The sequence below is a fragment of the Mercurialis annua genome, linkage group LG5 (genome assembly GCF_937616625.2).
Source record: "Mercurialis annua linkage group LG5, ddMerAnnu1.2, whole genome shotgun sequence".
NCBI classification, from domain to species: domain Eukaryota; kingdom Viridiplantae; phylum Streptophyta; class Magnoliopsida; order Malpighiales; family Euphorbiaceae; genus Mercurialis; species Mercurialis annua.
Window position 1 is genome coordinate 4796349 of NC_065574.1, and position 17610 is coordinate 4813958.

At 28.9% G+C, this 17610-nt stretch overlaps 1 protein-coding gene across 1 annotated transcript; it reads right to left on the minus strand.

Moving 5' to 3' along the window:
• Positions 1-6466: 6466 nt before the first annotated feature.
• Positions 6467-9034, minus strand: LOC126681345 (uncharacterized). The gene is made up of 2 exons (XM_050376890.1): positions 7217-9034; positions 6467-6889 (listed from the first exon to the last, which is right to left on the minus strand). The coding sequence occupies exons 1-2, from the start codon at positions 9032-9034 to the stop codon at positions 6467-6469; spliced, it is 2241 nt and encodes a 746-aa protein (XP_050232847.1).
• Between the last annotated feature and the right edge of the window lie 8576 nt (positions 9035-17610).

Sequence of the window (17610 nt, forward strand, 5' to 3'; positions counted from 1 at the left end):
TTTAAGTGTTCTTTTTGTATTTATTGGTGTTTTTTTTGTGTATATTTAATTTTATTGACTGTTAAATATAGGTGTATTTTAAGTGTCTATTAGGTGTATTTTAAGCGTCTTTTTTTATTTTCAATTATTTTCGGCACAATAATATCGATATAACTTGCTTTATTTTGGTTTATTTTTTATTTATTTTAGATATTTTTTTGATTAAATATTTTTGCAAATATTTTTTTTCAATACATCGTAAAATTGACTTTCATGTCAGTATTTTTGTAATGAGTTTTTTCCATATAGTTTTAGAAAAGTCCCGTTATTAATGCATATTTTAAAAATATTGTACTACCTCTATCCCGAATTGATAGGTCACCTCATTAATTTTAGTATTTTAAATTATAGACTATTTTCTATTTTAAAATAGATAATTTTAAAGATAAAAACTTTATATATCCTTAATAAACATGGCACAGTTATTCAAAAGTGAATTAGTCTGTTCATATTTCAATATAATGTAAATAGGATTTTTTATGACATACACCAATTAAACAACTAGTTATTATATATTATTTATACATTTAAAAATTATAAAAAGATAAAATATCAATATAGATTTTAGCCAATTTAACTATATTTGTTTAATTACCGTATTTGTTCAAACAACTTGTCATTTTTTATGAACGAATATAAAATTACATAAATCATTATATAATATATTTACTCATAAAGAAAAATATATGTAAAATAATAATAAAATTATGAAATGAACTTGTAAACTGAAAAATAAAATGAAACTGGTTTTTAAATATAATGAAAAGAGAGGATTTATTTATAAACATTAATTTTTTTATACCATTGATATTTACTAAGTCTGGCTTTATTTTATGTACACAAATAAATACCTAAAAATTACCCCGGACAATTTTTTTTATGAAATGAAAAATATTTATTTACTTTATAAAATAAAATTAATTAAAATAGAGTAATTAAAAAATTTAATTATTGATTTTAACTAAATTATAATTTTTCACTGCCCTTAAGTCCATAAATTACTATTAATTTTAAATTATTTATTTTAATTACCGTACTTTGATTTCTTTTATTTTAGCGAGTAAGTTATAATATTTAAATAAAAAGACTATTTGGTCGAGTGGATTTTTAGTTGTTTATTTATGTACACAAAATAAAATTATGATTTATTAAAAATTAGTAGTATAAAAAAATGAGAAAATTACAAAAAAGGGCCGAAATTGGGCTCATATTTCGCGCGCTAGTTTTTGTATGAGATGAATTACAATTGTGGCTCTTTTATATCTTTTTTACCGTTTTGATTATAATTCTTTCATCACCACGTACTCTTTCTTATTCGTACACGTGTATATCTGTTTGACACATGTACCGCGCTTGATTCAGCCTGTCTGTTACCGTTTTTCTATTCTCTTTCACATGATCTCCTCTACTCTATTTCAGTTTATTTTCTTCTCCTAATTTCTAGCCATTATCGACTTATTGCTTCTGATTTTTCTCTGTATAAAACGGCGTCATTGTAGTTAACATGGAAAAAAAAGAATTACATGCAACGATGAGACGAAAATTAGCAAAAAAAATGAGTGATAAGGGTGAAGGCAGTGCTGCTGTGGCTGTTTCTCAAAATGTAAAACTGAAGGGAAAAATGGTGGATGCAACTATTGGGAAAAGAAGGCGTGTGATTAGCGATTCAGTCGCTGATTGGAAGGAAGATCGTAAAGCGTTTCATATTGATGAACCAATTCATGTGATTAAGGTATTTTTTTAGATTGTGTTTGTGTTTGTTTTATCTGTATTTAAAGATTTTTAAATTTTATATTTATTTTTCTATGAATTTTATATGTTAGGGTTTTTAATTTTTATAAAATCAGTTTGTGATTGCTGTGTATATGTGTATCTTAAATGTATTTATATATTATTGCACTTTGTTTATTACAACGTGTATTTATAATTTTGATTTTCTATTTCAGATATGTATTTATTATGTATATTATATGTATTTTTGACATTCAGAACGTTTTTAAGTTTTGTATTTAGTATTTTATGAAAAATATGGTTTTACATGTATCATATATGTATTTTATATGTATTTTTGATATTCAGAACGTTTTTAAGTTTTGTATTTAGAATTTTATGAAAAATATGGTTTTACATGTATCATATATGTATTTTATATGTATTTTTGACATTCGGAACTTTTTTAAGTTTTGTATTTAGTATTTTATGAAAAATATGGTTTTACATGTATCATATATGTATTTTATATGTATTTTAATGTTAATGTAACTGTTTTCATTTGTGTATCTTTTTGCAGAATTGGGACTATTTGTTATCACCGGATGATCGTTACACTTGTAGAGTGACTGTGCCTTTAAAGTCTCAATTTATCGAGGATATCAAGAATACGCTTTCTGATACTCAAATAGAACTATTTAAGAAGACGTTTCTTGGACATTTTCTGGACTTGAAGCCGATGTCTACTCAGCCTCAACTTTTGCACTCATTGTTGCAGCGAGAAGTGAAGCATCCAAATAATAGGGAGATTTGGTTTAAAATAGCTTTATATAAACTGCGGTTCAGTATTGAGGAGTTCGCTGTTATTACGGAGTTAAATTGTGTTGGTGATTTCAACCATCTGTCTTACGCTCCAATGCACAATCGGCTGGTTGATACGTACTTTCCAAACAGCAGTGTCACTCGAGATGGATTGAGCGTTATTTTCCTAAATAAGGTTTATAAGACGGATGAAGATGCGGTGAAGTTGGTTGTGATTTACCTCTTTGAGTTCTATTTGTGCTCAAATGAAAGTAAATTTCAAGGTGTTAGTCGTTTTTTTCTGGATATGGTTGACAGTGGCGACTATAATTCTTATCCTTGGGGAGTTATGGTTTTCAAATCTACAATTGCTGATATGAAGAATAGGTTTAATTCAAGGCGACAACTTCGGTTTTATAGGCTCAATGGTTTTCCGTTGGCGTTACAATTGTGGTTCTATGAAGTTTGCCCGGCTGCCAATTTGAAACTCTGTTTGTCTAGTGGCGGAAGATTTTCAATGCCTCGGATGTTGAAATGGCACAACACCAATGTGCCTATCTGTATTAAATATATGAATGAGACATTTTATGATCAGACGCGTGAGGAGGTATCATATGTTTTTTCTTTTTTACAGTTAGTTGAGAATATGTATCATTCATGTATATTTTATGTATCTGACTGGTATCTTTTTTCTTTTGTATTGTCAGTTGATGTTAAAGAATATTGTGCCAACAGCTGAAGAAAGAACGCTGCTTAATATTTCTGGATTTTTCCAAGCTGGAAAAAAGAAAATAGTTGAAGACTTGGATGATTCATCTGATGATGATGGTCTTCTAGCCGATTACTTGAAATGCAAACAAGTTGAATCGTCCAAACGAAGAAAGACTTTCAATCAGCTGAAGGATCGACTTGATACAATCGTGTCAAGTCAATCAAAGATACAGTCGGAAGTTTCTTCCTTGAAAAAGGAAATGGGAATGATTTTTGATTGCTTGTTGGTCCTTGGTGATCATTTTAACATAGGGAACTTGTTTAAGGTATCGTATCACTTTTTTTATTGCTTTTTTGAAATCTTATATTTTTGACTGTTTTTCGTTGATTTAATTTATCTATTTTTTTAGTTTAAGAAATTTGCTAATGAGAAGGATGTGCCTAATGATGATGGCGGCAAAAAGGAAAACGTTGTTACTGTAGAAGTAAATGATGGTCACTATGATAAAGAATATGATGAAGTAGCTGCTGAACAATATGACACAGCTGCCGGTGTTGGTGCATTTGAAGAAGAGAAGCACGATGGTGAGAAAGGTGCTGAAATGGGTGAGAAAGCTGAGAGTGTTGGTGCATTGGAAGAAGAGAAGGACGATGGTGAAGAAGATGCTGAAAAGGAGGAGAAAGTTGACAGTGTTGGTGCATTGGAGGAAGAGAAGGGCGATGGTGAGGAAGAAGAAAACGAGCTCGATAATAACGAAGACGATAAAGAAGGTCCTGCTAAGAACGATAATAATGATGACGAAGACAATGACGGAGGTTGTAATACTGCAAAAAAGAAGGACGATGGAGATGATGGTAACGATGATGGCGACAATCATAATTCAGTTCCCATTGAGGTATAATTTCACAATTTTTTCACTATTAAGTTTTTTATATGATTTTTATCTAATTAGTTCTTATTTTGTATATTTTAGGTTCATGTTGAGGAAGTTTCTCAAAGTGGCTTAAATACGCCCGTTGGCCAAGTTACTGAAGCTGGGACAAGTAGCCGTGCTACTGAGGTAACCAGTTTTTCTTGTGTTCATGTATCATATATATATCACATGTGTATCATATATGTATCACATAAGCATCACATGTATATTACTGATTTGTTTTATTAATACATGCTGTTTTGATTCCAAAAGTGGAGGTCTTTGAAAAGCAAGCAACTAGTATGATTACTCCTATTGTTGAAAAAAAAAGGAGCGTCAAGCCAAGTTGTTTATTGAAATCTCCTTTTTTGGCTGAATTCAGTTCTGGGACTAATCAATTCCATATAGAGAATTCTTTTTTTGTCGTGTCTAGACTCTGTCCACTTGATAATAATTTTGAACACGTTCTAATGTGTCCGGAGCTTGAGGAGTATCATGAATGGATAGCTGCAGGTCATTTGAGATTCCCTAAGGCAAAGGAGTAAGTTCTATTTTTTTTACTTTTCTTTAGTTTTTTATATGTGTTGATATTAACTGGTTTTTGATTTTTTAATATTTTTGTAGTGGTAGATTTATTAAGGAATCATTTAATGCTATCAATCCTCCTTTTGATTTTGGTGTTGATACTATTGACACAAAGGATTTCTTCTTTGTCTTGGAGTATGGTGGACAGTCCTTGACTACAAGGGTATGTGATGTTTTTAATGCTATCTAAGATACATGTATGATACAGTTATGATACCTGTTTGATGCCATTTTTTATTTATTAACTGTATTTCTTCTTTTGTTGTTGTAGCACATGGATATATTGTTTTATTATCTGAGGAAGAAAGGAAAATATGATAGCAGTGTATCAATGAAATTCACAACAACAGACAGTTATTTTGATCAATGTTTTCAGGCTTTTGTGAAGCTCTACATTGATACTCAAGACCAGGACCTCATTTATCCAGAACATCCAATATCTCAGTACATGTTTGGCAAGCGTATGCGTGCAAATACTGAATGGAAGGATTGTGAATGTGTGCTGATTCCTTTCCATGTACCGAAAATTAATCATTGGGCTCTTGCGTTGCTGAATTTCAAGATTAGGAGGATTACAGTGTACAATTCTATGCGGACATCACTAAGTGCTTCAGCGACTAAACACATTGCTATGAATTACGCGTCTTATCTACCTTTGTTTCTTTCCAAACTTGGTGTTTTCAAAGATAACACTTTTTGTGATTTGCGTTCACCGTTCTACTACAGTCAAGGACTTGACGAAACTATCGAGCTGATTTTTGAAGACAATCTACCACATCAGCAATTTAAGTAAGTATTGTACTTTATTTTTTATTTTGTAACATTATATTTTTATATGAGCTGATGTATTTTTTTTTCATGCAGTGATTGTGGAATTTTTGCATTCTGTTTTGCTGAATATGTTGTGCATGGAAAAGAGGACGAGCTGACAACAAACTTTGATGTGAAGAACCATCGAAGGCGTGTTTCTTTTGGTTTGTACAAGTATGGGAGATGGAAGGTTGCTTTCAATGTGAAGAGTGAGTCAGAGAAATATGAAGATCAGCAGGATAAACAGAAGGCCAAACCAAAAAGATTCAAACAAAAAGCTGGAAAAAAGAAGTTTGAGGGGACAATGGCTGTTTAGTATTTTCATATGTTGGATAAACAATGGTTTTTTATTTGGTTTTTTGGTTTTAATGTTTGTTTGAACAATGTTTTTTTGTTGTTTGTATTAATGAATCAATGATTTTATTCCATTGTTCCTTTTTTTGTCTTCAGAATTATGTTCTGATAATGTCTGAAACAGGTATCAAAACTTTTTATGAAATTCAGTTTGTATGTATCAGACATATATCATTTATGTATCAGACATGTCTCACACATGTATCAGACATGTATCCAATCTTGAATATTATGTATGATAATGTCTGAACAGTTGTATGTATCAGACATGTATCTTCCATCAATCATACATGTATCCAACATATAGTAAAACATGAAAGAAGAAAAAACAAAACTTATAACTCAATCAAGAACTGTTCTTTGCATCTTAAAACTTTACACAGATTGTCAAGAATAAAGATAACAATAAAGTATATAAAATCAGAAAATGCATCAATTAAAAACCATCTTTTTCAGCAGAAAAGTAAAGAAATAGAATCTAACACAAGTGACAGTCACATGTATCATTACTGTTCAAACATGTATCTATGAATATGAAAATTTTATGCAGGTTTTGGCATGTTTTGGCAGGTCTTCTTATTGTGCCCAGCATGTCCGCACTTTCCACATTTGCCTTTTCTTTCCACATGTGATGTGAATCTTCTCTTTTTTGGCCTTCCGGTTCTTGTTCTATGTTGTGGTGGTAAGACAACTTGGTCCTTGACTTCTTCTGGTATAATCCATTCTTCCCTCTCTAATGGATATACTGTCTCACTATATGTTGCTAACATAGCTGCTTTTGTATAGTATTTTGAACAATATTCATAAGGTTCAATCTTGTCCTTGTTTAGAACCGCTACATCATGCTTACAAGGAATTTCATCGGTTTCAAACTTTTTGCAAGTGCACGTCCTCTTTGTCATGTTGACTGTGTACTTTTTGCCATTCTCCATCACTGATATGATATTTTTTGTAGACGGTTTTACCTGAGTAAAAACCAAGGAATTTTTAAGATACAATTTCTATTCGACGAGGACATATACGATACATAATTTAATATGGCAGATAATAAAATAGTGATGTATAAAATAATACCAGATCAATATTAGACTTTTACATACTTTATTTGTTTTCATTGAATTATACCAGTGAAGTATACCTGTATTTTTTTTAGTACAGATACATGTTATATACATAGTAGATACATATATGATACACTATCTCACTGCAACAGTTACATAATTTATATAATTATGATACATTACAAATAGTGATATGCTTTATAAAAGAAGCTTAATATTAGATTTACATACCTGTAGTTTCAGTGAATGAATGTAATTTTGGAAAAGAGCATCTTCATGGTTTGTTGTAAGTGTTGTGACTGTATTCATAGCAATATTTCTGTTTTTGTATGAGTACTCTTGTTGGAGGTCATGTAGGTGCATAAGTAATGATGTGATTGGAAGTTCTCTTGCATGTAAAATTGCTGCATTTAATGACTCGGCTAAGTTAGAGGTCATAGTTTTGTACCTTTTGCTTTTACAATGTACCCTCGACCATCTAGCGTAGCCAATATCAGTAAGAAATGGTATAATTCGATCATCTAAACTATTCAACACTTTCATGTGATAGTTAAATTCCTTCTCAGTGTATGCTTTGGCTGCCCCAAAGAAAGGTTCTTTAATATTCTTTGCATTTTTCTTGAAATGTGTCTTCAGGTTATTAAGTAGATGAAATATGCATATTCCATGTGCAGCTTCAAGATATACCTTCTTAACAGCTGATTCTATGCTGAGATGTCTGTCTGATACAATGCATATATCTTCTCTTGTTCCAAATGCCTCCCTAATTTGATAGAAAAAATACTCCCACGAATCATCATTTTCTGAATCTACAACTGAAAATGCTAGAGGGAATAGCTTTCCAGATGCATCTTGAGCTGTTGCAACAAGAAGCATGCCACCAAATGTTGCCTTCAAGAATGTTCCATCAGCAACCATGATTGGTTTGCAATGCTTCCAACCTTCAATTGATGCCTTTAATGCTGTGAATACATACAAAAATGAGTCGTCGTCTCTCAATTCTATGTCAATGACTGATCCAGGATTTGTAGCTGCAAGCATATATAAAAAAGTGGGCAGCGCTTTGTAAGAATCACATGGCTTTCCTCTTAACATCTCAAATGCCTTTTCTTTTGATCTCCAAGCCATCATGTAGCTGATCTTGACTCCATGTATAGTCTCCATATCATTCTTAATATCTATTGGTGTGTATTTTGTTTTGACATTTAGATACTTCAGCTTGATGGATTCAGCAATGTGTGATGCAGATGCTTGGTTTTGATTGTTGAATCTGGTTTCTATTGGGCATGTGTGGTCCATGTTCTGTTTGTGAATGATGAACTGTTGTGTGTCTCCATTACTTGATGCTTTTAGATACCATTGACACGTATCGTCGATACATTTCACTAAAATCTGCTTTGGACACGATTTCACTATTTTTGACTGGTAGTGATGATTGATTGCATGAACCCGTAAGCATGCTTGAAGAGTTGCTTTGTCTTTGAAATATTGTCCAACTTTCAGTTCTTGATCTTTTTGTGGTTCTGATACCATTTCTTGATCTTTCAGCTCCCAATTTGAGTTATAGGTTGATTCTATCGTATCCAATGCAAGAAGTTTCGTATACTGCCCTATTTCACCAAATGTATCACAGATGTATCTTGAAGGTATCTCTCTTGTATCTGACTCATTGTTTGATTCTGAAATAGCTGCTGAAAAAGCTGCTGATATAGCTGTTGAAATACTTCTTGTAGATTCTGAAAGTGTCTGTGTCTGGATGGTATCATCACATACTAATATGCAGAGAGGATACAATGTGAAATCCAATTCCTTCTTCTTGATCTCTAAATAAAATTTGAAGCTTGAATTGTCTATGATTTTGATTGGTGGATACTGAATCTTCACTTGATATTTTATCTCAATTTTATGTTTTCCCTGATCAATTTGTAGCTCTTGAGCTATTATTTGCAGTAGATCCAAATATGATGAGTCTTGTGGTATGAGAACACCAATAACCTCAAAATCATCATATTTGTTTGTGTCCACCCATTTGCCTTTGTGTTGTATCATTATAGGTACTGATTCCATCTATATATAAAATTGTAAAACTGGATTAATTAGTAAAAGCAGAGAATAATTAACTAATACAACATGAATGTATATATACATATATGATACAGTGTAAACATCTGATTAATTAGCTATATTTGTAAAACATAAACTCTATAAACAGCTGATATTGTAGGTAGCAAAATTGAACGATTAATACATTGCTAATTAGCTATGAACAGATAGGCAAATTAATAAATAACTAATACAAGATGAATGTATATATACATATATGATACAGTGTGATATGAATTTTTTTTGTAACCTGACCTTGTGGTTCTTCAACAATGGCGATTAATCTTTGGGAAAGAGACGATACTGTAAGGAAATTTCGTATTATTTGTGTATTAATTTGATATATTAGATCTTTGAAAATTCCATGTGTGTTTCTGTTAGGAAAGAATCCTTCTTTCTGTTAAAGAAATAAACATAGCCAGGTGTTGAATTTTAATTGGCTTTCATTGTGAATTTTATTAGGAATAAAACGCTGATCCCGTGATATATGATTCCTTGTCAGAGTTTGTTACTCAAGACGCGTGTCCATTTTCTGTTGGTCACGTGGTGATGTAAACTTGCATCATGAATATGTAGGAAATGTAATTCTGCTCTATAAAAAACTAGCGCGTGAAATCTAGGGGTCTTTTTAGTATATTTTTGTGATTTTCTCTAAAAAAATTGTCATCTAATTTTTTTAATATTAATTGTTTGTTTTATATTACTAAATCAAAATTCTACATGTCCACAAATAATTAAATTGATGTCACGCCATATTTATTATAGAGAACATTTAATTAAAAATATAAAGGTGAATTATGCGGCTAAGTGAGGCTCGAAGTAAATATTTGTGAAAGTGATTTCCTTCAAATTGAAAATTTCTTCTATTTTCCTCAAATCTATTTAGATGATGACACTTAAATAAAATAATATAAAACTATTATATAAATAAAAAATTTATTTAAGTGTCGTTCATTTAAGTAAAATTGAGGAAAGTTGAGGAATTTTGGACTTGAGAGAAGTCATTCCCCTTTTTATTAAAAGACATTGTCACATTAAAATTTTGCAGCGGAAAAAAAATGGCACGTCAAACAGCTTTATGGAAATGGATATGTTTTGTTAATTCGTGTGTGTGTTTTTTTTGGTAAGAGATGAATCATGAAAAATTAAATTGAGTTTGAAAAATATAAAAAATTCAAATGAAATTTTAGATAAGTATTAGGATAATTTTTGTATTTTATTCTTTACATAAATAAAAATAATCGGTAAATTACAAATAAAGTTAAACTTTTTTTTTTGATGGTAAGTTAAACTTGATTTAGTGAATTTTTTTACTTCTGTTGTAATAAAAAGATGTAGCTAACTTTAGTTAAAAAGTCTATAAATTGAACATGACAAAGTTTAGAGGTCGGAATTGATTCAACTTTAACATTATGTCATTATAAAAATACTACCACTAGGTGATGAATAAATACAAGGATCTGTAAGTTTTATGCTAAAGTAAAGATATCTTACTTTTTAGAGAAAATAATTATTGTTAAAATCCCAACAAATCAACATTTACAACAAATATCAGATTTCGTCTTAAAGAGACTTATGAAAACCTGAGATTGCTTAACAAAATTAAGCCATATTTCCACAAAATACAGATTTATTTTATAGCATATCTGTAAAACTATGATACTTTCCTTTTTCGTCTAATAACAAAATTTTCATCAATAGTTGGCGGGTCATATGTTTCATAAATTATATAAAATATATTTACTAATATTATAAAGAGTTAAAAAAATCATAAACTTTAGCGTTTCTATAATTATAATATAAATTATAAATTATAAAATGTCAGATACGAAGTATTTATTTTTAAAAAATATCATACATTTTTTTATAATAAAAAATATCATACATGAAGTGTTTATTTTTTACAATTTAAGATACATATCTATTTTCTTATAAAACAATATTGATATGAATAGAAAAATATATATTATTTAGACATTCGCTTCACTTTTTTATTAAAATATAATTTAATATTTATAATTATAAAAAAATTGATAACTCGTGTTTTACATTGTTAATATTGAAAATTTATATTGTGATTAAAACATAACCTGTGAAAAGGAAAAATAATTTCACCTCCTTCGAGAATTTTCTTTATTAGAGATTAAAGAAGAAAGATGCGCAAAAAAAGGTGCTTGTATTTCGCTACCTTAGGACAGTTAGAGTTACTGCCGCCTTTTACCGGGGTGAAGTTAAAAAATATTTAATCTTATTATAAATGATGTAAATGTTATAATTCTTTACTTTTTGTCGGTGTTTATTTAATATTTAATTTTTGCTACTTCTAGAAAAGGATGACACAATTTAGGCAAAATCACCGGCTCCCACTAGCTTTCAGGTCTTTTGTCACAATCTTAAATTTTAATTATGAAAAATTCTTTAATTTTTTATTTAAAAGGCAGTAAATCTCTTTCGACGCCTTCTGTTTAAGACCGTTAACATTTATTTTTCTAAAGGTTTAATGTCTTGAAAATATTAAATATTTTTCGGTAAACTCAATTCTAACCATAATTTTTAAAAAAACATCAACTTTGGCATATTTTAATAAATTTTTAATTTTAACTAGTAATTCATTTTGTTTAAATTACCTACATTTTTGGTTTATTTAGACAATGACATTTTTGTTATTTATATCCTAGTTTTTATAATTATTTTTTAAATAAAACTTTTTTAGGTTTAGTTAAAACCAAAAATATTTTAAAAATTATATTTTTCTTTTTAATATAAAAAAGAGTGATTAGCTAAAATTAAACTTTATTTATTAAAAATTGTCTAATTAATGTAATTTTTTGTTAAAACAGGCCATTAAAAAATTAAATTTTTGAAACATTAAAATTTTAAAATAAAATACTTCACATGTTATATTTTATAAGTATCACTGTTATTCATATAAACTATAAATAATTATGAAACTGATTTTTTTTTTTCTATTTTTAATTTTTTTTAACTTGCCTTTAAAATCATACTAATTTATTTAAAATAGTAAACAAATGAAAAACTCAAAATATTATCAAAATAAAATAAATTATTTATAGAAATGTCACATATAAAAGAAGAAAATTGTCTCTTTTAAAATATGATGTAAATATATAGAAATTAAATGTAATTAACCTGACTATTGTCTTCATCTTACAGGTGCAATCTAAAATGGTGTTTCCAACTTCATTGTTTTTTCTTCTTACCTATAAGTTTTACTCTGAATTATTTGAGGGTCTAGTTTCACCAAATTTGACTGCACAACATGGTGGCTGAACATATGAATTACCTAACTTTTCGAATTTACCATTTTCTTTTCAACTTAATTACATTTCTCAATCAGTAAACCAGTTCATTAACCTTTTTCTATGAGTAAAAGGTCAATTCACTTCCTAAATTTATAACTCATGATCAAATAATTCACAATCAACTCATATTTAATAAATTAAGGACAATACTATCAATTGTTGGATTAATTAAGAATAATTTTTTATTTTACAGCCAATTTAGAATAAAATTGAGTTATTCTAATCCCTAAATTTATTCATATTGTACTATTTTATTTTTAAAATATTGTCCTTGATTGATCAAAATATCTAAAAATGAATTATATAATCCTTAATTACAAATTGAAAGACCGAATTAGCCCTCTATTCTTTTCTAAGTCACGGTAAAAGTAAGTAGTTAAAAGTCAAAGGTTAAAAGACTAAGGTTCATGCACTGGAATCTGCCGTAAATAAAGAATAACATAAAAGACATCTTTCAATTGGGTCCCAATCCAATTTTTTTATTGGCAAAGGGCAAATTAGTCTGATTAATATAATATCTATTTTTTAAATTGATTGATAAAATGTAAAAGATAAATTGAAAACGAAAGTTAGGTATTTTACCCATGACAAAATGACGTGTTAATTGTAAATTATTAATGATGAAAATTAGGCTTTATTATTTCTTATACTAAATAAAAAGGACAAGCATTTGGTGTTTGTTTATGGCAAGTTGGTGCAGGTTTGCCGCTTGAAAACTATGGGCATTTCTGCTCTATATCTCTATCACAATTATGATCCATTAAAAAAAAAGATCGATTCCTTATATCTTATCCTATATGTTGGAATATTTTATTTACCCTCCATTAATATTAAAAGTAAATTGTTTAATATCAATTCTAAATTTGTATTTTGAAATCAAATAAATCAATTTTAATTTTTTTTAGTCAATTAAATATTTAAACTTGTGTTTTAAGATTATACTAGTCATTTTTAATTATTTTAGTCAATTAAATCTGAAACTCTTAATTTGAATAAAAAAGGCCTAATATTTATACCTCAAACGAGTGACTTATTTGATCCTGAAACACAAATTTGAAAAATTAATTGACTAAAATGATCTATTTGACATCGACAAACAGTAATGGAGACCTATAAAAATAATTAAAAATAACTTATTTGATCCCGAAACACAAATTTAAAAACCCGATTGACCTTCTATTCTTAATATTAAACATAGAGGAGTAATCGACTCAAGTCAAAAAAAAGATGTAAAATTCGATTTTGATTTGTTTTCTTAAAATTTGTAACTCGACTCAAACTACTATATTTTATTTTAGAAGTCATATCCAATTTAGCAGAATAATTAAAATTTGAATTCGGCTCGATTTGATTCGACTCAATTAATTTGTAAGAATATGTTAAAAGAACTCGATTTTGAAAGCACGAAGATTGCTATGAATATATAATTGTAAAAAATGAAAAGTAAATCAACTAAATATCAGCTAGACTCAAAAATTGCGAGTTTATTAAATCGAATATTCTTGATATTTGATTTTGAAATTTGATAATTAATTTGAGTCGTTCGAACTCGACTTTAACTTGATTAATATCGAGTCAATTTTAAATATTCAACTCGATCACATCCTAATTAGGGGCTAACCTAGCTATATTATGTTTATAATTTTGGAGTATACAAGTCAAGGGAGAAGGGTCGTATATACCCTTAATGTTTGGACTCAAACTAATCTATGTCCTTATGGTTCGAAAAGATGCATATATATCCTAACGTTTTTAAATAGGTTTATTTAGGCCCTCACACTTAACATGGTTAGGGACATATATGACCTTTTCTTGAAAAACGTTAGTGGCCTAAATGAGCCTATTTGAAAACTTTAGAGGCATATATACACCTTTTCAAATTATGAGAATATAGATGAATTTAAGTCCCAATGTTAGGGGTATATATTACTATTTTCCCTACAAGTTAGATATTACGGAGTCCAATTATAAATTAATTTAATGAACCAAGTTTTAATTGAATAAAGTTTTAATGTTCTCTGTAATATTTAATTATAGTACATGCATTTGAAGCTTTAATGATTCAATTTAAATTCTTATTTTTTTTAAGGATTCATGATCATTATGATAATGTTCATTGATATTGGAGTATTGAAGGATACACCAAGCCGCCAACCTGCAACTTGTTTAGAATGTTAAGATTTTATTTTTTTAATAAAGCACCATATACCCAAATAGGCTATGGGTAATTACAGTAAACCCCCTCATATTAGATTGAAAATACTAATTCTCCTCCACTTTTCAAAAATTTAATCCTTTCTTCTCACATTTGATCAAAGTTCATTGCTAAGCATATGTTTGTTAAAAAGATAGGGATATTGTCAAAAAAAAATCACGAACTTTATATACATTTTTATTTTAATCACGCAGTTTAAATTTTGTCATTTTCATGCATGAACTACCACTTTTTTCTGAATTCATACACGGTGTTGAAATGTCACGTCTCTATTGGTGCAATTCGTTGAGGTGAAGGTCATGTAAAAGAATTAAAGTAGACTATAAATTAACCTGAACAGACCGTATAGTTGATACTAAAAAATATAAATTGTTGTAATTTTTGCACTTTAGCGATCAAATTTTAATTTATTTCAATTTGATAATCAAATTTTATTTTATTTTTAAAATAAAAAGACATGTGGCCGCCATATTTTATCTTTTTTATTTAAAATTTTATCATATACAGTCGACCCTCTGATAATTAATACACATGGTGGATCAAAAATTTATTAATTATTAGAATTATTAATTTATGGAATTTATATAAAAAAAATTACATTTTTTTAAAGCATCTATAGAGAGAGTAAGATTTAAAATTAGGCTTCATTTAATTTTTTTTCTCAAGAAAAAGGACCAAAATGTAGAAGCAAGTGGGTATAGAGAGAGTAAGATGTTGACCGATGAAGGGCTCAGGGCTGAACTGAAATCAGCTGTTCATAGCATCTGCTGGGCTTTTTATTCAACAAAACAACAATAATCGTAAGGCCACCACCTCACAAACTATGGTCCTATTAATCTTATCTATCTGTCTCCTTTGCCTCAAACTGAGGAGGCCAAATTGGGGTTCAAATTAAATAAAATTAACTTCTATGTAAAATAGAAAAATATATGAATTTAATTTGTTTTTTTATCTCATCATGAGATGTCATGAATGGGTTCCAACTATAAAACGATACTTTTAAACCTTTCATGTTTAGACCAATTCCAACTCGAGCCAGATAGGTCTTTTGTGGAAAGTAAAGCTCTAACCCCAAGTTTTAAACGGCTGCATACATGAATACGGTTCGAACCTACGACCTCACTTAAATTAGAAGAACGCCTTATCAACTCATCTACGTTTTGGGGTTTGAATTTAATTTGTTTCTGACCATAATAGAATTCCTTATATCTAGCTCTCATAATCAACATTTTATTACATTATTAAGTTGATTACATTAGCAGTGGGTGGGTTTTGATCTTGAAATTGAAAGACTGTATTTATAATTTTTAAAATGTCTAGAATTTAATCTAGTGAAAGAAACTAAATAAAGGGCCTGTTTGGTTCAGCTGTTTCTTATAGCTGGTGGCTGTTAGCTGCTGCTGATAGCTGTTAGCTGTTGGCTGGTAGCTGATAGCTGATAGACCATTAGTGTTTGGTGAGATTTAATTAGCTGTAGCTGTTTATATATAAAATGACCGTAAAGGGCATAATTTTTGTTTTTATATATTAAATTATGAATATATTATATCATATATTATTTAATAAAAATATTAATAATTATTTTTTTATAAGAAGCAATATTTAGTTTAAACTTATTTAGATATTTTTTTTATAAATCTATAATAAATTTTTTAAAAAATTATTAAATTATATTTATTTTAATATAAATAAAATAATTTTATATACTTTATAAATGATTAGAGTATTTAAAAATATTTTAAATAATTTTATATATAAAAAAAGGATATATTCTAATAAGGGTAATTTTGTCTAAATAATGAAACAGCTATCAGCTGTTGGCAAAAAGCTCCAAAATGGAGCTTTTCAAACAACAGGTGTTGGAGGTTCAAAAAGCTCCAAAAAGCTCTGAAAAATTTCTCACCAAACACTTTGGTGGAGCTTTTTAAAAAGTAAAAGCCAAAAGCTCCACCAAAAAGCTGAACCAAACACCCCCTTATACTATTATAGTCTATGCCTATATTATACACAAAAAATATTGAGTCTATCTTGAAGTATCCATATTCATTTTTCAAATCAACTCCAAGATACTTGGTTCGTCAAGCTCACGGATATAATCAAATTTTTTATTAATTTTTTTTTATATAATAATATTTTTATCTAGTATTAGATTTTAAATATCAATATAGATAACCAAGTCGGGTTGAGTCGAACTCTCCGACCTCAACTATTCTATTTCTATCTATCGCAACCTTATACTTCTAAAATAAAACTCATTCTTGATTAAAGTAAGGTTTTGAAATTCAATTTTAGAATTGAAGTTGACTATAACTGGACTCAACTCAATTATATGTAACCAACATTCTTAAATGAAGTGGCTCTTATCAAAAGTGAATGCCATTTTATGAACAGCTGCACATTCAAGTTTCCCCAATATTCAGGTTTCAGTTGTAAAGCATTGTGTGTAGCAGAGAGATATGGAGTGTGGTATGAAAAGCAGTAGAACAGAAAAACAAGCTTTTATGCACTAATTTAATACTCCTTCACATGATTTTTGTCCTAATCATTGTCATTATTATCATTCCTTCATTCTCAACCCCCTTTACCTCTGCATTCTCATTCCTTTTCACTAACAAATTGCATGCAAACAAACAACAATTAACATTTATAACTGAATTAATTCGGTTCGACCGAACCGACCAAATTAAAATACAGAAATGCTTTATAATTTTCTTAGAGATTTAAGCCTTTTTGTAATCTTTTATAGGAATGAGATATCAATTTCTATTCTGGTCGGTTCAAACAATTATTCCGGTTAAGTTATAATTCAATTTATATAGTTATTATTTTGGTAACTGTTCGGGTAAGTATTCTGACGAAATTCGATTACAGTTACAGTTTTGTTAAATTTTTCAGAGAAATTTACTTATGGTTAGTTCAGTTCGGTTTGAGAACCGACCGATACTCACACTATTCATAACCCATACAAAATTGTATCCCAAGGC

Excerpts from the sequence above, each read along its gene's own strand:
- LOC126681345 (XM_050376890.1), bottom strand. The coding sequence starts at position 9,034 with ATGATACAACACAAAGGCAAATGGGTGGACACAAACAAATATGATGAT. Across the intron at positions 6,890-7,216 it reads TTCATTCACTGAAACTACAG|GTAAAACCGTCTACAAAAAA; the intron begins GTATGTAAATCT and ends GTTTTTACTCAG.